The 22,628-nt window shown below is 37.6% G+C and overlaps 1 protein-coding gene across 1 annotated transcript in view; it reads right to left on the bottom strand.

The window, feature by feature from the left end:
• Positions 1 to 478: 478 nt before the first annotated feature.
• LOC117335914 (mucin-17-like) overlaps positions 479 to 22,628 on the bottom strand; it is a 99,196-nt gene continuing 77,046 nt past the window's right edge. The window contains 12 exon segments of the mRNA XM_033896195.1: positions 479 to 3,374; positions 4,282 to 4,358; positions 4,760 to 4,870; positions 5,464 to 5,578; positions 6,133 to 6,214; positions 6,471 to 6,603; positions 7,127 to 7,196; positions 8,118 to 15,389; positions 17,074 to 17,183; positions 17,185 to 17,401; positions 17,866 to 18,008; positions 21,499 to 21,579. Of these exon segments, the coding sequence (XP_033752086.1) occupies positions 3,287 to 3,374; positions 4,282 to 4,358; positions 4,760 to 4,870; positions 5,464 to 5,578; positions 6,133 to 6,214; positions 6,471 to 6,603; positions 7,127 to 7,196; positions 8,118 to 15,389; positions 17,074 to 17,183; positions 17,185 to 17,401; positions 17,866 to 18,008; positions 21,499 to 21,579 (8,499 nt within the window). The 3' untranslated portion in view covers positions 479 to 3,286.

The following is a 22,628-nucleotide window of genomic DNA, read 5'->3' as shown; positions in this document are numbered from 1 at the left end:
ACTGAAGGGCAACAGTGTTTACAATTTTCTATCGGAGTAGCAGTATATAACTAGACCCTATAGTACTCTTAAGAAGTAGAAAATGTCACTTGATCATGAATGGATGATGAACAAAAGTGATAGTAATAAGTTAATAACTTAATAGTCTTGGATCCAGGAGCTGAACAGGAACACTTATACCGAGATGTAATGAATAACTGTTCTATTGAGTGAAAACTACAAGTTTGTATTGATCACATGTTTCTAGGATTCGGGTTAGCTTGTTTGACGTCCTATTAACAGCCAGGGTCATTTAAGAACGTGCCAGGTTTTGGAGGTGGAGGAAAGCCGAAGTACCCAGAGGAAAAGCACTGCCCTTCAGTCAGTACCAGGCAACTGCCCCACGTGAGTTTCGAACTTGCAACTCGGAGCCTAAAGATGCATACATGTACTGATAGTTGTAAATTATATACTATAAATAATCAAGATCAAACAACACTTTTTCACTTCCGAGGTTTTAATGCAACATGGATTCATAAGCATATAACAAAAAAGCTATACATGGCAGTACTTGATAAAATAAAACAAATCACCCCCTACTGGATATACATGTATAAAAATCTAAAATGATGCTTCAAACTCACAAAGGCTTCAGATATGTTTAATATAACTTGTGTAGACATTCATCAACCTTTACTTACGTTTATAATATGTTCCACATCCCTTCATTTTCTAATCTTCATAGATAATTGCAATGTTTGTCGCTTGTAATACATAGGAGTTTATGATATGGATTAATGTAGAAATATTTAAAAACAAGTTTTAACTATAGAAAATAATGTAAATATTTTAAAACAAGAAATATTATGACGTACATATACATATTGTGTAATTTTGTTACATAAGTCGCATTAAAACAGCCTCCGACTATAACATAAAGCATGCAGTCAATGATAGCCAAGTTAATAACAGAAGGCTTGGTACATGTCAAGTAGAATATGGTTTAGTGCTGGCTACCTACCTGTAGTGTCTACCTGCTTGTATTGAACACCTGTTGTCTAATTTGTACCTGACATGTAGTTTTATGTTAATGTTTACTGTCAACAAAAAACCTCCCGATAATCAGGGCTGTATATCATAAGCTTTACTGCCAGTGCAGAATATTGGTTTATACCAAGAATCAGGGCTGTATATTGTTAGCTTTACTGCCAGTGCTGAATATTGGTTTGTTCTATATCTCTTTAATAAATATAGATCACACAGTTCTATCACATTACTATTTTAGATAGTATTTAATATATTACGTGTGATACATACAGTACAATAAAACTGGAAGTTTTTTCTGGGATCATTGAAAATCAGCCATGGGTTTTTATATTGTTTACAGTTTGACAATGGTGTCTTAATTATTCACAGCAACATTACCGCAAATGATTGATATAGTGAATTGATCCTAGGCTGTATTGGACAATTTTGTTTGAAGGCTTTGAACAATACAATATATCCTAAAAGTGTTACCAGGGACCTAGAAATAACTTATAACAACTGTACAATTTGAAATGGATACAAATGAATTGGCCAAAATAAAATGAACTAAATGAAAATTTGGAAAATTGGCCTCATGGTTTAAACCTCCCTAATCACTGATGTATTTAACATGTTGTACCAGTAAAAAAACATGCCTTACGATCATTAATGAAGACTGAATGCACCGAAGGGTAGTAACTCAATGATATAGAAACGAGGATTTCTACTCGGGTTATAATAACATTTACAACTACTATATATATCGGACGAGTATAGAAGACTATAAGGGCTATTGCACTTTTTGTGTAGAATAGGAATTTTAAAAACAATTCTTTATAAAATCTCTATATACACCACAATCCATGGGATCCTATATACTAATTTATACACTATTTATGTGTGATATGCATGTAATAAAGAAAAATGAATCCAAATTTTGTATAGGATTGGTGCATTATAACACAGTTCTGTAAAATACATTATGTGTAGCACAACTATGTGTTACATATCTGTAAACAAAACATGCTGATGGTGTAAAATTACACCTGATAATATATTGGTGTAGATACGACTACACTGATGGAACAACTCAAGTTACATACAAGTATATATATACTGTTACAACCAATTTGTTCAGTTAACTCCCAATTAATTCTGAATATAAGCATTTGAAAAGAACCTTTCAGAATGAGAAATGTTAAATGCTGACAATAAAGACATTTATATCAGGAATTTATCTGAGTTGTCTTATAAAACAATCCTGGAGAAAAGATATCTGATATTAAGCATTCAAGGTATGCTCCTAATAGAAGGGAAATAAAGGGAAATAACTCTGCATTATTTGGGCCCCCAGACCTGATGTATATAACGGACACACTCAAGATAATGATACTCCATACAAAATCTCGCATTTTGGTGTAACATAAAAATAAAATTGTCCTTGTGTACAAACATTGACGGTTTTCATGATCGACAATTTATGTAGGAACCATAAAAATACAGCAACTTCACTTGAAATTTAATTTTCGTGGACTATTGATGAAAATTTGTACCATGAAACTGTTAAAATAGATTGAAACAATGAAAGATATAATGCCCATAAAGATTTGTGTGACACTCCACCATCCTAAGGTTAAAGAGTATTAGAGATATGATGGTAATGTGTGGACTGATAGATTTGGAGTAATTGTTTGATACAGAAGAACCCGTAGGGACTTGCAAACTATGTAAAAAATATCTTTCATTTAAACATTAACACTTCATCTGTTCTATAAGGAAAATGTAATACGATTATAATATATAAGGGATCATTGGATATATTCAAAGGAATACTTTGGTAATAACATATATGATCTTAAATAGTAAAGGTATATACTTAATGAACAGTAATAAATTTTGATAAATATATTTGGTTTCCTCATGTTCCATCAGCATTGTCAGTGATACACAATGAGACAAGACAATGCACGGCTAGAACTGGTGATATACTGTAGTACATCATGTTTTTGGAATGTTGACAACTTTGGAATGTCAACAACTTTTAACTAAATGAAAATAACTATACATATATATACATATACATCTTTATGAAGTAACATTTAAAGTTTGGTCATATGAAGCAACAATAAGATATTTGATAAAATTTGTAATAATAAAACTTAAAAACAACAATAAGTCTATGTATTATAATCAACAATGGTCCGTTTCCATGGTAAACAGGAATCACATAAGGTTTTCTGGAATTCACTTCAGACTCTAACATTCTCTTTGTTAAATTGTTTTACTTGCAACACTTTTTCTTCTCCACATCATCATCCTTTAGTTGTAGAGCTTTCTCCAACTCCTCGTCCTCCTTATCCTTCAGCAGGCTGTAAATAAAAGGGATCAATAACACACAAGGGATCAATAACACACAAGTTCTACAGGAAAAGCAACATCATACAAGTAGCTAAAATATATTTTATCGTAAAATTGTCAAAGTTAGTTCCTCTCAGCAAACCTGTTTTGAAAACTTGCAGTACTATTCAGAGTTTCATTTTGTATATGAATCATATTAATCAGGGTTTCCATACATGGGCTACAGTGGTATACAATCTCTGAATCCGTATATCATCTAAACATGTGTTCATGACTGATAACGGCTTTTAAATCTCCTAGCAAAAAAATATGTTAATTCCCAAAATGAAGAAATTTTCCTTAAACTACTACTAACAGTATATTTTCCTAATTTATGCTGGAAAAAACAACTAAAACTTTGATTAAAATGCTCCTTAACTAATTTTATAAATGATTGATTCGTGAACACATGCGATAGGTTTAGTATGTTTGTTATTTGACCTCTGACTCTGTTGTACTTACTCAGCCATGGCAGCCATACTCTTGTATGTTATATGTTTGTTATTTGACCTCTGACCATGTTGTACTTACTCAGCCATGGCAGCCATACTCTTGTATGTTATATGTTTATTATTTGACCTCTGACCTTGTTGTACTTACTCAGCCATGGCAGCCATACTCTTGTATGTTATATGTTTGTTATTTGACCTCTGACCTTGTTGTACTTACTCAGCCATGGCAGCCATACTCTTGTATGTTATATGTTTGTTATTTGACCTCTGACCTTGTTGTACTTACTCGGCCATGGCAGCCATACTCTCCTGTATGTTATATGTTTGTTATTTGACCTCTGACCTTGTTGTACTTACTCAGCCATGGCAGTCATACTCTTGTATGTTATATGTTTGTTATTTGACCTCTGACCTCTGTTGTACTTACTCAGCCATGGCAGCCATACTCTCCTGTATATTCATCCCAGACTGGGCACTGCACTCAAAATACAAGGCTTCATATTCCTGGAAAGGACGGCATATATCATTCTGTCAGCTAAAGTTTAAAGTTTTAAGAATGGAAAAGTGCATAGAGCCTGGCCTATCAACCAAAGTTACATTATGTACAATTACATATGCTTCTGACAAGTTAAATGTGGAAACATTTTGCTTATAGTTTCATTTGCCTATAGTATCAAAACATGCTACACAGAATAGCATTAGCTAGTAGGAAAGTGTCCCTTTAATTGTCATTAAAAATTGAAAATAGTTGCTAGAAAGGCTTAAGACACCGGAAAGATGGATACAGATAATTGCAATGATATATACGGATTAGATAAAAGAAATTGATGAAAATCTGGATTTTTATTAGAACAGCTGACGGAGGATTCTGTTAACGCACAAAGTTTCCAACATGGTTAACTCACCATGGAGAGCTTTTTGCCATCGTTCATCCGTACAACTCTGTGATCATCACCCTCTGCTAAGTCTGCTTTGTTTCCCAGTATTTCAATCACTGCATTTTCATCCACATGATCCTGAAACAAAAAAAAAACAAAAACCCTTCAGTATTTCGATAGGACAAGTGTTGTAACTGTAATACAACACTCAATAACTCTATTTCTGGTCAATCTTTAAATGGCATTATTGTAAACTTTCTAGTAGTTCTCAGTTTTGAGATGCAACACTCGTGCGTTATACAATGGATATGTATTATTAAATTCTGATATCATGACCAACATTCACACTGTCTAGGACTTCACACTCGACAGCAATGATGACTGACATCAACTCAGCTGACATCCAGCCTCACCACAAAACATTCACACAATCCTAGGACTTCACACTTGACAGCGTTGATGACAGATATCAGCTCAGCTGACATCCAGCTGTAGTGAACTGTGAGGTTGGTTGGGGACTCGCTGATTTACATTCCAGATATTATAGTTAGGCAATGAACAATAAACACGTCTTCCCTGTTCCAAATCTTTCTGTATTCTAACAATTATAATCTTTTATCACAAGAGATTTACAAAAGGGGAAATAACTCTGATACATACTGGAGTTTTATTATCTCCCTTAGACCACAAAACATTCACACTGTCCTAGGACTTCACACTTGACAGCTTACCTTTATACTGGTCATCCAGTTCCTGACGTTGATGAACGAGGCCTCAGATGTCACGTCGTACATCACAACCACCCCATCAGCCTTACGGAAATACTGTTTGGTGATACTGCGAAATCTGCAGATACAAATGTGAGAGATGTTGTACCTAGCTAAATTACCTCTGGTATACAACTGCTGATCTTATTATTATTACAACATATTAAATATATAATTATAAACTGATATTTATCACTCTTGATAGCTAAGATGGTACACATGAGGGGTCTAACTGTGGGAGGAGAGTACCCTGAGAAAACCCACGTGGCTGGAGAGGTGTGGAATCGAAGCCTGGTATTATGACATGGAGATTGAAGTACAGTCAAACCTGCTCTAACGACCGCCTGTAGATAACGACCACCTGTCTATAACAACCCGATTTTAAGTGTCCCCCATAATATTTTACTATATAATGACCCCCTGTATAGCGACCACCTGTCTAATGTGACTAACGACCAGTGATTTCGGAACGGCAGTCGCTCGTTTGTTTTCTATAGCGACCAATTTCTGTCTGCTATCTTCCGCTCTCAGCTGTACTGTATTATATTCTGGAGAGAGACATGAGGTGAGTAAGGACTTTTAAAGATCTGTTTTCAGCCCATGTATTGTTTTTATGATGTATTGGAGGCTGACCTTTCCTGCCCGGCAGTGTCCCACAACTGTAGCACGATGACCGTATCCTTTAGCTGGATCGTCTTCACCTGGAAATCCACACCTGTACAAAACACATGTATTTTAAGCTACATCGTATCGAAAATATAAGTATTGTTATAGCGATCCAGATCACAGATGGTTTTAATTATATTCAAATATAGTGAAATGAGCAAGTGTTACTGTGTTCAATCCCAAATTTGACTACAACAAACATTTTTTTTTATCTTTGATGATATCTGAAAGACATCTTTTTTTAACAATTTAAATTCTGGCAAATCTAATTTACTGTACCTGTTGTAATATTGGACCATACTTACCTATGGTGGCACTGAAGGAAGGGTTGAACGAGTTGTTACAGAAACGATGGATGAAGCTACTCTTTCCAACACCAGAGTCCCCTACAAACACGACCTTGAACACTCGCTGTGAGGTCAACACAGGCTCGATGGTCTACAATCATACAGACTAGTTTTTATTACCTTTCCTAACAAAAGACATATACATACTCGGAAAATTCTACAAAGGTACACCGAGTTAATATTGTAATTTGTTCTCCCCACAATCAATGGGTAGCTATAGGGATTCAATTGAGGCAATATACATTTTATCATAATTTTATTGTTCCAAGGAAAATATCTATCTTACTAAGGGTAAAACAAAACTATCAGGAAATATCAAACTGATTTTCATGATTGATAGTTTCAAAGTTTATTAAATTTCTCAGATTTTTTTCAAAATAACACTTGGTCTAAAAGCTTGTCAACATAGCGTTATAACTGACAACAGAAGTAATTTCACGTATATGTAGACCTGATTCAGAAATGCTATACTAATTTTTGTGATTAATAAATATTTCAAAATTAATTGAATTGCATTTTTTCAAAAAATATCACAAATCCTTGATTATAAAACATAAATTGATCAGTTTTCTGTGACGGTATATGTAGTCAGTTGTCTCCCCTTAGTTTCATACCTCTCCATCAGATTCCACAGCACCGACAGGCTGTCCTCGTGGACCATTGGTCACGTCCTGGTCGGGGCTCCTACAAATCATATACAGTCCAGGTTATGGTCAATTCTTAGGTTAAGGTCAGAATAATTAAAACCACAGTACTTAGTCAAATGTACGTTTCCTTCCATTAGTGTCCGACAGGGTTTAAACAGTCTGGATTTTGTTATATTACTGCATACAAGAAATAGCTCAAACAAATGAATTCGCGCAGTTAAAAAGAGTTCATCCTTTAGAACTGTGTAACAGTGAACATTATTGATACAGCAATCCAAAATTACCTAATGAATTCTACACTCTGCCATTAATTGTTAAATAATTCTATTGCTGATTTGTTGTATACGACTAGTAATTATATATATAGTAGCATGTTACAGTATTAGTGGTTAGTAGAGTATATATTGATAAGAAGGTAAATCTACAGTTGTAGTATAGACAGAAGCATCTCTCACCTTCACCTAGCGTGGTGACAAGCCATGCTGACTGACGTCCCAATCTCCTGAACCACCTACAGTAATGTGATTGTATACATTTAGAAAACCATACCACCACCATCCATCACCATAGTTACTACAGATTATATAAATGTATTCTGTTAGGGTTGACCTGTTTAGTGGTACATCATTCGTATCTACTTGGTCACCAAGACAGTACCTTCTAATATAGTACATGTCCTATTTTGCATTCATCTCTGTCAAACTGAATTGTCCATTCCATGTTCTGATGAGATTTCATGCAAAGAGGACAAAGATTGTATTAAAGTGCAATAAGATGATTTATCACATTCAGGATGACCTCCCACAGACAGTAAATATACACGTGTAAAATAGCCACATATACGAGACAAATGTCCGAGTGATAGTGTCTGATTATACAGGCTGCACCAGGCCTTATACACAGCCAGTTACAAAGCATTGACATGCGTACACTTGTCAAGGAGCAAAATGCTACTTGCTCTTTTGATCGTGTTCCAGAATCGGCCGCCTCATCGCCATCGTCAACGATGTCACCCAGCTCACCGCGAAATGTGACCTCTTCTCCCTCCCATGTATCCACATTGATTCCACGGGCAAAGGGGACACTGGGTAAAATATAAGACAGACTCGAGAGAATGGATTTCTTTTTCTTTTTTTGAGTAACACCTGGTTTTTCTTCACTCATAGTTTCAACTCTTGTTTCAGAAATTTGTGTTGTAATAGCATCTGCTTCATTTTGTTCTTCAAGGCCTTGTTTAACCAAATGTAGCTTCTGATTTAGACTCTGAACTCCCGATTCTGTGCTGACGTTTGATTCCTCGACACTACTGTGAGAGGTTACAGTGTGTGGTGGTGTGTAGATAGTGCCATCACTATCCTGGAAATGGACAGACTTGTTTCCTCTTCTGTCCACAATCTTACCATGGGATTCGTCGGGTATAGAGTCGACACGGGATGAGAGACTCCCATCAAACTCTCCTGCTTTGGCTGTCAGCCGAGGAGATCTGAACATAGACTCTGATGACAGGTCCTGGCCTGTAGGTGTACGGCCCTGCAGTCCAGACGTTGTAAGCGTGCCATATAGAGGCTTTGATTTGCTGTGTGGCATGAAGCTGTAGTACTTTGGCTCTGGGTAAGACAAGACTGTACTCTCTAAGGCTTCTCGTGTCTCTTCCATCCTAGTCTGCTCATCACAACCCTCAAATTTGTTGGTGTAGATGATCATTGTTGTAGAAAACGTATCATCTTCCTCATCAGTACCTGGAACATCAGAACTGTTATCTGGCTTTCTTTTAGATGAAGCCACTTCAGTCTTTCCTTGTTGGTCTTTGATGGAAATGTCTATGGAAATTCCTTCATCTGTGGACTTTGTTACATTCTTATCCCCATTAGTTTTACCTTTGTCTGCACTACCCGGGGTAGTCTGGTCTTGTTCACCGACGTCTGATAATATGTCTGTACCTCCCCCCTGGACCACCTCGTCTGTGATAATTTCTGACAAAACTTCTGTGTCCCTGCCCATGATCAACTTGGTCTGCTCACTGACATCTGGTAAATCCTTCCCTGTACCTTTGACATCTGGATAACATAATATGTCACCATGAACAGTTTCTGATGTATCAATTTCTGTAGTAGCTCTGATACTTGAATCACTTTCCACCACTACATCCTTATCAGCACCTGCTGTCTGTAGATCTTCAACAACAGGTGCTGTTGCTTGGAGATACTCAACCACGGGTGCTGCTATCTGCAAATCCTCAACAATGGGTGCCGCTGTCTGAAGGTCCTCAACGACAGGTGCTGCTATCTGTAGATCCTCAGCAACAGGTGCTGCTATCTGTAGATCCTCAGCAACAGGTGCTGCTATCTGTAGATCCTCAGCAACAGGTGCTGCTATCTGTAGATCCTCAGCAACAGGTGATGCTATCTGTAGATCCTCAACAACAGGTGTTGTTATTTGCAGATCCTCAGCAACAAGTGCTGTTGTCTGTAGATCCTCAACGACAGTTGCTGTTGTTTGTAGATTCTCAACAACAGGTGCTGTTGTCTGTAGATTCTCAACAATGGGTGCTGTTGTCTGTAGATCCTCAACAACAGGTGCTGTTGTCTGTAGATTCTCAACAACAGGTGCTGTTGTCTGTAGATTCTCAACAACAGATGCTGTTGTCTGTAGATCCTCAACGACAAGTGCTGTTGTCTGTAGATTCTCAACAACAGATGCTGTTGCCTGTAGATCCTCAACGACAAGTGCTGTTGTCTGTAGATTCCCAACGACGGGTGCTGTTGTCTGTAGATTCTCAACAGATGCTGTTGTCCGTAGATTCTCAACGACAAGTGCTGTTGTCTGTAGATTCTCAACGACAAGTGCTGTTGTCTGTAGATTCTCAACAACAGATGCTGTTGCCTGTAGATCCTCAACGACAAGTGCTGTTGTCTGTAGATCCTCAACGACAAGTGCTGTTGTCTGTAGATTCTCAACAGATGCTGTTGTCTGTAGATCCTCAACGACGGGTGCTGCTATCTGAAGATCCTCAACAACAGGTGTTACTGTCTGCAGATCTTCAGCAATGAGCACTCTTGTTTGTAGATCCTCAGCAATGGTGGCTGCTGTCTGCAGATCCTTGGTAACGATTACTGATGTTTGTAAATTTTCAGCAAAGGATGCTGCTGTCTGCAGATCAACAGTAATGTTTGCTGCGGTCTGCATATCAATAGGAACAGGTGCTACTGTTTGCTGATCTTCAGGAATGGGTGCTGTCGTTTTTAGATCTACAGCAGCAGATGCAGCTGTCTGCAGGTCCTCAGTAACGGGTGTTGCTTTCTGCAAATCTTCAGCAACAGGTGCTGTTGTTTTAATATCCGAAACAATTGGTGCTGCTGTCTGCAGATTCTCAGCAACAAGTGCTGCTGTTTGCAGATCCTTGGCAACATGTACTGTTGTTTGTAGAGCCTCAGTAACGACAGCTGTTGTTTGTAGAACCTCAGTAATGGGAGCTGTTGTTTGCAGAACTTCGGTAACGGGAACTGTTGTTTGTAGAACCTCAGTTACGGGAGCTGTTGTCTGTAGAACCTCAGTAACGGGAGCTGTTGTTTGTAGAACCTCAGTTACGGGAGCTGTTGTTTGTAGAACCTCGATAACAGGAGCTGTTGTTTGTAGAGCCTCAGTAACGACAGCTGTTGTTTGTAGAACCTCAGTAATGGGAGCTGTTGTTTGCAGAACTTCGGTAACGGGAACTGTTGTTTGTAGAACCTCAGTTACGGGAGCTGTTGTCTGTAGAACCTCAGTAACGGGAGCTGTTGTTTGTAGAACCTCAGTTACGGGAGCTGTTGTTTGTTGAACATCAGTTACGGAAGCTGTTGTCTGTAGAACCTCAGTAATGGGAGCTGTTGTTTGTAGAACCTCAGTTATGGCAGCTGTTGTCTGTAGAACCTCAGTAACGGGAGCTGTTGTTTGTAGAACCTCAGTAACGGGAGCTGTTGTCTTTAGAACCTCAGTAACGGGATCTGTTGTTTGAAGAACCTCAGTTACGGGAGCGGTTGTTTGTTCAACCTCAGTAACGGGAGCTGTTGTTTGTTGAACATCAGTTACGGGAGCTGTTATTTGTAGAACCTCGGTAACGGGATCTGTTGTTTGTAGAACCTCAGTTATGGGAACTGTTGTTTGTAAAACCTTAGTAACGGGAGCTGTTGTCTGTACACCATCAGTAACGGAAGCTCCTGTTTGTGAAACTTCAGTTACAAGAGCTGTTGTTTGTAGAACCTCAGTAACGGGAGCTGTTGTCTGTAGAACCTCAGTAACGGAAGCTGTTGTTTGTAGAACCTCAGAAACGGAAGCTGTTGTTTGTAGAACCTCAGTAACGGAAACTGCTGTTTGTAAAACCTCAGTAACGGGAGCTGTTGTCTGTAGAACCTCAGTAACGGGAGCTACTGTTTGTAGAACATCGGTAACAGGAGCTGTTGTTTGAAGAACCTCGGTAACGGGAGCTCTTGTTTGTAGACCCTCAGTAACGGAAGCTGTTGTTTGTAAAACCTCAGTAACGGGAGCTGTTGTTTGCAGAACCTCAGTTACGGGAGCTGATGTTTGTAGAACATCAGTAACGGGAGCTGTTGTATGTAGAACCTCAGTTATGGGAGCTGTTGTTTGTAGAACCTCAGTTACGGGAGCTGTTGTTTGTAGAACCTCAGTCAAAGAAGCTGTTGTTTGTAGAACCTCGGTAACGGGAGCTGTTGTTTTTAGAACCTCAGTAACAGGAGCTGTTGTTTGTAGAACCTCAGTTACGGGAGCTGTTGTTTGTAGAACCTCAGTTACGGGAGCTGTTGTTTGTACAACCTCAGTTACGGCTGTTGTTTTTAGAACCTCGGTAACGGGAGCTGTTGTTTGTACAACCTCAGTAACGGGAGCTGTTGTCTGTGGAACCTCAGTAACTGGAGCTGTTGTCTGTAGAACCTCGGTAACGGGAGCTGTTGTTTGTACAACCTCAGTAACGGAAGCTGTTGTCTGTGGAACCTCAGTAACGGAAGCTGTTGTCTGTAGAACCTCGGTAACGGGAGCTGTTGTTTGTACAACCTCAGTAACGGAAGCTGTTGTCTGTGGAACCTCAGTAACTGGAGCTGTTGTCTGTAGAACCTCGGTAACGGGAGCTGTTGTTTGTACAACCTCAGTAACGGAAGCTGTTGTCTGTGGAACCTCAGTAACTGGAGCTGTTGTTTTTAGAACCTCAGTAACTGGAGCTGTTGTTTTTAGAACCTCAGTAACAGGAGCTGTTGTTTGTAGAACCTCAGTAACGGAAGCTGTTGTTTGTAGAGCCTCAGTAACGGGAGCTGTTGTTTGTAGAACCTCGGTAACGGGAGCTGTTGTTTGTACAACCTCGGTAACGGAAGCTGTTGTTTGTAGAACCTCAGTAACTGGAGCTGTTGTCTGTAGAACCTCAGTCACAGAAGCTGTTGTCTGTAGAACCTCAGTAACGGAAGCTGTTGTTTGTAGAACCTCAGTAACGGGAGCTGTTGTTTGTAGAACCTCGGTAACGGGAGCTGTTGTTTGTAGAACCTCAGTAACTGGAGCTGTTGTTGGTAGAACCTTAGTAACGGAAGCTGTTGTTTTTTGGACCTCAGTAACGGAAACTGTTGTCTGTTGAACCTCAGTAACGGGAGCTGTTTGTAGAACCTCAGTAATGGGAGCTGTTGTTTGTAGAACCTCAGTTACGGCAGCTGTTGTTTGCAGAACCTCAGTTACGGGAGCTGTTCTTTGTAGAACCTCAGTTACAGGAGCTGTTGTCTGTAGAACCTCAGTAATGGGAGCTGTTGTTTGTAGAACCTCAGTAACGGAAGCTGTTGTTTGTAGAACCTTAGTAACGGGAGCTGTTGTTTGGAGAACCTCAGTTACGGGAGCTGATGGTTGTAAAACCTCAGTAACGGGAGCTGTTGTTTGTAGAACCTCAGTTACGGGAGCTGTTGTTTGTAGAACCTCAGTCACAGAAGCTGTTGTCTGTAGAACCTCAGTAACGGGAGCTGTTGTTTGTAGAACCTCAGTTACGGGAGCTGTTGTTTGTAGAACCTCAGTCACAGAAGCTGTTGTTTGTAGAACCTCAGTTACGGGAGCTGTTGTTTGTAGAACCTCAGTTACGGGAGCAGTTGTTTGTAGAACCTCAGTAACGGGAGCTGTTGTTTGTAGAACCTCAGTTACGGGAGCTGTTGTTTGTAGAACCTCGGTAACGGGAGCCTTTGTTTGTAGAACCTCAGTTACAGAAGCTGTTGTTTGTAAAACCTCAGTAATGGGAGCTGTTGTCTGTAGAACCTCAGTAATGGGAGCTGTTGTTTGTAGAACCTCAGTTACGGGAGCTGTTGTTTTTAGAACCTCAGTAACGGAAGCTGTTGTCTGTGGAACCTCAGTAACGGAAGCTGTTGTCTGTGGAACCTCAGTAACGGAAGCTGTTGTCTGTGGAACCTCAGTAACGGAAGCTGTTGTCTGTGGAACCTCAGTAACGGAAGCTGTTGTCTGTGGAACCTCAGTAACGGAAGCCGTTGTTTGCAGAACCTCAGTAACAGGAGCTGTTGTTTGTAGAACCTCGGTAACGGGAGCTCTTGTTTGTAGAACCTCGGTAACGGGAGCGGTTGTTTGTAGAACCTCAGTAACGGGAGCTGTTGTTTGTAGAACCTCAGTAACATGTGTAGCTGTCTGCACATCCACGGGAACGGGTGCTGCTGACTGCATAACTTCAGCAATTGTCAGCTGAGTTGTTGCTGTGTCTTTTGTTTCTTTTGAAGTTTGATTCATTGAAACAATAACGGTTTCATTTTGAGCATTCAAGGTCTGATTGGTCACTTTTGATTCCTGAAGCTCAACCTTCTTTTCGTTACTGCCAATCTCTTCAGGTTTTAAATCATTGCTTATCAAGCCTGCCTCTGTTGCTCCATTATTTACTTGATCTACCATGTGGATGCTTTGTTTGACCAGATCATTGATGTCCACTTGATCATCTATGACCGAGTCCTTGTAGTTGAGCTCCACAGTTGTATCAATTTCCACATCCTCTTTTTCCTTTTCTCCTTCATTCTCCTTCTCTTTTGAATATAACACCAATATTTCTTTGTCTAAAGTTTCTGATTCTTTCCCATATTTCTCCTTTTCCACACTTCCTTGAACTTTCTGAGATACATTCTGTGAATCTCCCTGTTCCTGAGACTTCATCAAGACATGTGTCACAGTTTGGGGTACATTCTGTAAATCTCCCTGTTCCTGGGACTTCACCACGACACGTGTCACTCCCTGTTCCTGAGACTTCATCAAGACACGTGTCACAGTTTGAGATACATTCTGTGAATCTCCCTGTTCCTGAGTCTTCTCCAGGACATTTGTCACAGTTTGAGATGCATTCTGTGAATCTCCCTGTTCCTGGGACTTCATCAAGACACGTGTCACCGTTTGAGGTACATTCTGTAAATCTCCCTGTTCCTGGGACTTCATCAAGACACGTGTCACAGTTTGGGGTACATTCTGTGAATCTCCCTGTTCCTGAGTCTTCACCAAGACATTTGTCACAGTTTGGGGTACATTCTGTGAGTCTCCCTGTTCCTGAGACTTCATCATGACACGTGTCACAGTTTGAGATGCATTCTGTAAATCTCCTTGTTCCTGAGACTTCTCCAAGACATTTGTCACAGTTTGAGACACATTCTGTGAATCTCCCTGTTCCTGAGACTTCATCAAGACACGTGTCACAGTTTGAGATGCATTCTGTAAATCTCCCTGTTCCTGAGACTTCATCAAGACACGTGTCACTCCTTGTTCGTGAGACTTCTCCACGACACGTGTCACAGTTCGAGACACATTCTCATTAGCTTCAACAGTTGTCAATACAGTTCCCTCAGATTTTTTATCAGTTATTTCTTTCGCCTTGACCAACCCATTTCCAGATTTATCCATTGGTTTCCTTTCCAATGTCACCCTTTGTTTCACCTCTATAAGTTCCTCAGTTTTTTCAACAAATTTCTCCTTTGATTCCGCCCCCAGTGTTTGCTTAGTTTTTCCCTGTTCTGCTGCTAATTGGTCAGATTTTCCTTTTGTCTCCAACTCCTTGGGTTTTTCCTGGATTATTTTTCTAACCAATGTCACCTTTGGTTTCATCACCATAAGCTCCTCAGTTTTTTCAATAAAATGCTCCTTTAATTCTACCTGTAGTTTTTGTTCAGTTTCCTGATCTCTGGCGGACTTTTCCACTTCAGAAGTACTATCTATGTTAGATCTGGGTAAGCTAGGAGAGAAACAGTAAGGTGTTAGAAACAACAAGGACATTTTGTTAATGATGTTAGTAACATTCAGGGAGTTTTGATTGCGATCTGTATAACGTTTTAACATATCTCCAAAACGTTCAGCTTCGTTAGCCTTTCAGATTTTCAGTTAATAAATAATTACTTCCATCTTAAATCTATTATGTTCTGTCTGTCTAGTATTTCTGACCAATAGGTAATTATTTTTAGAATTCGGTAATTAGTTTTTTTATTTCTTAGATTTAACAATGAAATACATTAAACATACAAGTATTTTTTTTTCTGTACCGTGGTGATCTTTTATACTTGTTTTGTGATGAGCAGTGTAAACGTACACTGACGGTGATGTAGTATCTTTGATCACATTATTAAGTGTTACTTTGAAAAGTCAAGGTTAAATTTCTATTTGTATATGATTTCATTATTAAAGGTACCCTGCCGCAAAATGAGTTTTAACATAAAAGAATATCCTACTCTTCATTTTCCAATTCAATATAAATTAACAAATTAAGAAAAGTTTAAAAATATTAAAACATCATAAATATATTCATATGCCTATTTCCGATTATCCCAAAATAGTAAGTTCTGTTCAATAATTAAATCAAAGTCACTCCGGTAATCTATACGGTCCTCAAAATGTCTTATCCATAATTTTCTCAAGATCGATGTCTAAATTTTCCAATATTTTTTAAGATATCCAGATATCCAGATATTCAGAGTTCCCCAGATATCCATGTTACACAAGAATCCCGGTTTCCTATGATATCCACATTTCCCATGTTTGCATTAGTCAAAGTTGGCTGACAAGGTAACACTACACGTTAAATTGTTATCCAGAACAAAGATTATTATCATTATTTATTCAGGTTAAATTCTAAATATATATGTTTCTAATATTTACTGGTTTCTATTGTTTGTATTTGGATTTACAAGATATGCAGGTTCAACAGAAATTTTGGCTAAAAAACCTCAACTATTATCTCATTGTTAAACAGTTAATTATTACTAACTACCATTAACCAAACAATCATGCAGCAAGTTAAGTTATCACATAACTGACATGTTCTGTCATCGGGTAATATGTCAGTATGATAAGACATGTGTAGTGAGACCAATATATCACACACCATTGTTTCGTGATAGAAACTTTGTTCTTTAATCAGCCAGTCTCATAGGTAAATAGATTTGAGAGTTTTCCTTTATTTTCCCTCAAACATGAGTTATGTGATAAATAGTATCTTACGTGAGAGCCAATACCATACTGAGTTTATTTAACTCATTAAATAATTGACTGTGATGTCATATCAAATTATTGAACTCGTTTAATAAGTTCAGTATGACATGGACATTCATGTAAGATGTCCACTCTGATTCCAGTTAAGTCCACAACCTTCATCTGATATAATTATATTGATGATCCAATAGTTGTTTTCTTTCCCTTCATTTTTGTGAGGGTTTGTGAAATTATTGTATCTATTGTAATTTTTACCCAGCAATTAGAGCACAAAGAAAATGTTTATCATTAACACCTGATAAAATTTTGTAAGTCGTTTTCCTTACTCAATCAAAGAACACAATATAATTTCAGATCAAGGTGGCTCTCCCTCACCCCAGGTATTCTCCAACACTTCCAAAATGCCCCATCACCTATCCTGAAAAATGACATACCTGTCGTCTGCTCCTGGCTGGCCTGCTGTCATTTCAGGGAGCAGCCTCCGTTTGGGTTTGCGTACTTTACGACTCCTTCCTGTCGACATGTCATTCTCGTCTGTGTCGCCCTCAGTCACTTGTGTTGCCTTGGTTACCAATTACCTTTTGTGATTCACTATTTTGACCATTTTGATGATAAGACAAATTTCTAGATTCTACTAAGTCTGATAATTCACTACGATTACTACTTAAAATCTGACCATCATGGTCATCGTCAACTTCTATATCGTCGTCCTCCTCTACATCTGGTGTGTCCTCAGATACCGACTCCCCAAATGGTGGCCCCCTAAAACGAAAACATAGTATCAACGAGGCTGGCAAAGTAGCAAAACTCTTGCCCTAAAATTATCCTATATAACGATTAATATACATAATAATATACAACTGTGAAAAAGTACAGTAAGACTGACCATATACAATATAACATTACCCTCACAGTAACTTCTATCCCCCTACACAATGTGGGCATACATTGCCCACCCCGAAAGCTAATAGTTACAGTTACCTTGACCATGACCAAAAAAACCTTAAAACTTTAAGTTGTCAGAGATACGATGGTCCTTTATTATTGTGTCAAGTTTGATCAAAATCCCTCTGGGAACAAAGTAAAGCCACTAAATTTCTGACAAACTTTAGTGCTATGTATATACAATGTACATATATGTACAAGAAAGACAGAGGGGAACCCTATAGCCCCCTTGGTTTCTTAATTAGGGGACTAAAGTAGTTCTCTAATCTGGGCCATCTCACCTGCTGCTGGGGAAGTAATTGCCGAGGATGGAGCCCTGTTTGGAAAGTTGGTCCCGGCGCCGGGACGCTGGCGGCTTTGATCCTGCTTCTGTTTCAAGAATCTGCATGAAACACAACATGTGATGTAAGACTAGTGTAACTTTCTACATGTGTGGTGGCTATCCTCAACTAATGCTGAAGAATTCTTTATACTATCACTAAACTACTACATTTGCCTTTGGAACACAAACAGGACTTAATAATCAGATCGATAAAGAAATTGATGAAATGCTATCTAGATTATCTGTTGTGGTAAAGACGCGGAACGTTATATACTGTTTCTTTGTGACTACATAAATCTACCATATTTATCCATCAATAAGCCAATGTAGTACTGTACTAGTAGTATTTTTTTAATTGGTCAAACCAAACATCTATTGCAGTTCAATAAAGATACAGAACATTGTCCTGTAATAAGCCCACTCCCAACTGTGTTCTGTTGAGTCAGACCTGTATGGGCTTATTTCAAGATGAATATGGTATATTCTACTATAAATTTAATTGTTATTTATAACTGTCAATACATTTGAATTCTCAGATTTAATGACCATATTTAACTATTGCAGACATTTTCACCTCAGATTTGCATCTTGAAGCTGTGGATTAAGTGTTTACATTAAGCAACCCATTCAAATCTATACTACATATGATAAACAACACCTATTCCAGGAATACTAATTCATATGATAAACAACACCTACTCCAGGAGTACCACTTCATATGATAAACAACACCTATTCCTTAAATACTACTTCATATGATAGCCAATACCTTTTCTAGGAATACTACTTTATATGATAAACAACACCTACTCCATGAGTACCACTTCACATGACAAACAACACCTATTCCAGTAGTACTACTTCATATGATAAACAACACCTATTCTAGGAATACTACTTCATATGATAAACAACACCTATTCCAGTAGTACTACTTCATATGATAAACAACACCTATTCTATGAATACTACTTCATATGATAAACAACATCTATCCCAGTAGTACTACTTCATATGACAAACAACACCTATTCCAGTAGTACTACTTCATATTATAAACAACACCTATATATTCCAGTAGTACTACTTCATATGATAAACAACACCTATATATTCCAGTAGTACTACTTCATATGATAAACAACACCTATTCCAGCAGTACTACTTCATATGATAAACAACACCTTTATATTCCAGTAGTACTACTTCATATGATAAACAACACCTATATATTCCAGTAGTACTACTTCATATGATAAACAACACCTATATATTCCAGTAGTACTACTTACTATGATAAACAACACCTATTCCAGTAGTACTACTTACTATGATAAACAACACCTATTCTATGAATACTACTTCATATGATAAACAACACCTATTCCAGTAGAACTACTTCATATGATAAACAACACCTATTTTAGGAATACTACTTCAAATGATAAACAACACCTATTTTAGGAATACCACTTCATATAATAAACAACACCTATTCCAGTAGTACTACTTCAAATGATAAACAACACCTATGCCTGGAATATTACTTCATATGATAAACAACACCTATTTTAGGAATACTACTTCATATGATAAACAACACCTATGCCTGGAATACTACTTCATAACAACACCTATTCCTGGAATACTACTTCATATAATAAACACCTATTCCAGGAATGTCTTGAGGTGTTTTAGTCTATAACTAACAAAATATTGGAATAATACCAGGCAAGATAAACTAAAACAAAGGTTTAATCTGTAACAATGAATGCAAAACAAAGGTTTAATCTGTAACAATGAATGCAAAACAAAGGTTAAATTTAGCACTTGATCTAATCTAAACTAAACCATGTACTTAGCCATGTATAACATTTTAAGAGAAAGAAAAAGATTGTGTTAAATTGGTTCATCAAAAATCTGACAGCGTCTCTTGGTATGCTGTGAAGGTCAAACAATTGACACAGAAAAATGTGAAGTAGGGAAGTACATGACCTAGTTTTGCTTAGATTGCAAATAAACATAACCTGAAATAGCTGGAAGCATGCAATTCTGGTGCTATCAGCTTTATAACACTGTCCTTACCAACATTATAGACAATTTTTTAAGGTTAACAAAAACAAGAGGCCCAGAGGGCCTGTATCGCTCCACTGGTTGGATTTGACCAAAAGTCAAAATATGTTCATGCCAATTTGTTAATAGCTTTATTTGTTGATGTCAAACAATGCTATATATGTATATGGTTATATGGTCAAGAGGAAACCCACAAACAAATTCCGGACTCCCTAGGAAAGACCCCAGCCGCACCATCTTTACAATTGTGAATTCCTTCCCCAAACGGATGCTACCAGTCAAATACAATGTATGAGCGATATCTATTGCTTAGTTTCAGAGAAGAAGTCATTTATATCAATTTAGCTGAATTGACCCCTTTTGGACCAGCCCTCAGCTCCCTGGGGGTCAGCCACTTCATTTGTACAATTTTGAATGCCTACCCCAAAGGGATGCTACCATTCAAATATGAGCAATATCTATCATATGGCTTAGTTTCAGAGATGAAGTTGTTTATATCAATCTAGTCAAATACCCCTTTTTGAATCTCTGCCCCATAACGATGCTACCAGTCAAATTTTGTTTGATTCCAATCAGCGGTTATGAAAAAGAAGTCAATTGTTGACGGACGGACGACAGATGACGGACACCACGGTATGGCACATAAGCTCACCTTGGTCCTTTGGACCAGATGAGCTAACAACCTGATAATTTGTAATCTTACACAATTACAGAGTTTCGTTAGTTATCTACGGAAAATCTATTACTTTGAAATTTTATAAGAAGATATTATGATAGATTAATGACAGAGTTTGAATTTGAATTATATACATCTTTTTGATACCTCTATGCATTTGAACAATTGATAATAATTGAAATTTCAGGAGAATAAGTTATATAGTATTAACCCATACCTAGTAAGGCATGTTGATAAGTAACTTTTACCTAAATCCTTAGTTTTAGGTCTGTAGATATGTATAAATCCTTAGTTTTAGGTCTGTAGATATGTATAAATCCTTAGTTTTAGGTATGTAGATAGGTATAAATCAATTGTAATTATTAATCAATACAGTCTATTGTTCTAACAACAAGTAACATGTGACAACAGCCAAGCCCCCTCCACATATCTATCGAAAAACTTAATCTTTACACTATCTAAAATATTCCCTGTTTTAAGAAAAAGTTTCCAAGCAAGAAAGCACATCTCTATTGAAATCATTAGGACTTTGTTATAACCACTATTTCCTCTGTCAGCACCATTTTCAAGGTATCAGACATTGTAATTTATTTTCTATTCTCGAAAAAATCAAAACACATAAACCCTTTACAATGGTCAGAGGCTACTGGTCTGGAATGTATAGATTCAGTAATACCTGATAACACGGGAATACCAGTAGATATTTATATCGGTCGGGTTTGGAGTACAATTTCTGCATGTGCAAGAAGCTTGGCTGTAAATATGGGTATACAACAAAATAAAACAAGCATGCAAAACTTCTTAACAAAGAACCATAGATATCCCAACTAAGTCAGTTCAGACAGGAGACGAGTGGGTAGGGACAGAGGGGATCAGAAATACCTGATGGAGGTCGTCACTCATAGAGGAACCGTTTAGATCCTCCTGGTTTAGGATTGGTCAAAATACAAACACACAATATCGTCAGTCAAGTTACAGAAAATACCAACACTTCCAGAAATCAAACATTTTCAATTCAACATATTGAATAAACAAGTATTTTCTTTGAAAGAAATCACTTGAATCAATTGAACTTAACAAAATGAAATTTGATAAATAACTCTCATAATTTCTTTTTTATCATGAACAGCCTGCCCTTGATAAGAACAGATTGTAGGCCATAAAATCCTCCAGGAAATGTTGTGTCGCCATGGAAACACTGTTTAGTGTTAGTGTAATGAGAACCTAATGATTGGTTAATTCACTTTTAGAGAGGAAACACCACAGACACTTCATTAAGAAATAGTGTATTAAATGTAGTCGAATTATAGAAAGATTACAAAATGTGTGAAATATCAATACTAGCCAATATTGGTAGACAGTAAGTTTGTGCAACCAAAGTAAAGAATATCCAGGTTTATAATAGAGGTTCTTCAGGGTTAACGATGTAGTCAGTTACCGCTACAAACGTGAGAAGTGTAGGATGCTAAGCTGATGTATATACCACCTAGATACTGTGTTAGTTAGATACATCTGTGTCCTAGATGTTAATCAAGCTTTCTAAGTTTTCAGCTCAGTGTTCTGTTTCATTTCCTTTAAAGATCTGACAACATTTTATTTAATCTTTATGTGTTTCTTGTCCTCAGATGAATAATAATGCAGATTTGTATAGTCTCATTACTTTTATGAGATCCTAAAATTATCAACTGCAAGATATTAAAGAGTATAATGATATAAATGGACTAGTTATGAGACATTACATGGTAGTGGGTATTCCATGAATGCTTTAATGATCAACAATTATCTCTAATTTTTTATTTTTTTTTTTCACTTTATTTATTTTTTTTGTAAAATGTGGGATCATTGTTAAAACTATACATATGTTTGGGTTTTAAATAACACACGGAAGACAAGAAACAGTATAATGTGAAAACATTTTCCTTAGAAAATAAAACACTTCAATTAGTACCCAGTAAAATGAAGTTAATAAATTG

This window comes from Pecten maximus, chromosome 10 (assembly GCF_902652985.1).
Source record: "Pecten maximus chromosome 10, xPecMax1.1, whole genome shotgun sequence".
In the NCBI taxonomy this organism is placed as follows: Eukaryota; Metazoa; Mollusca; class Bivalvia; order Pectinida; family Pectinidae; genus Pecten; species Pecten maximus.
Note: the sequence above shows the minus strand (reverse complement) of the source record. Positions and strands in the feature narration are given on the sequence as shown.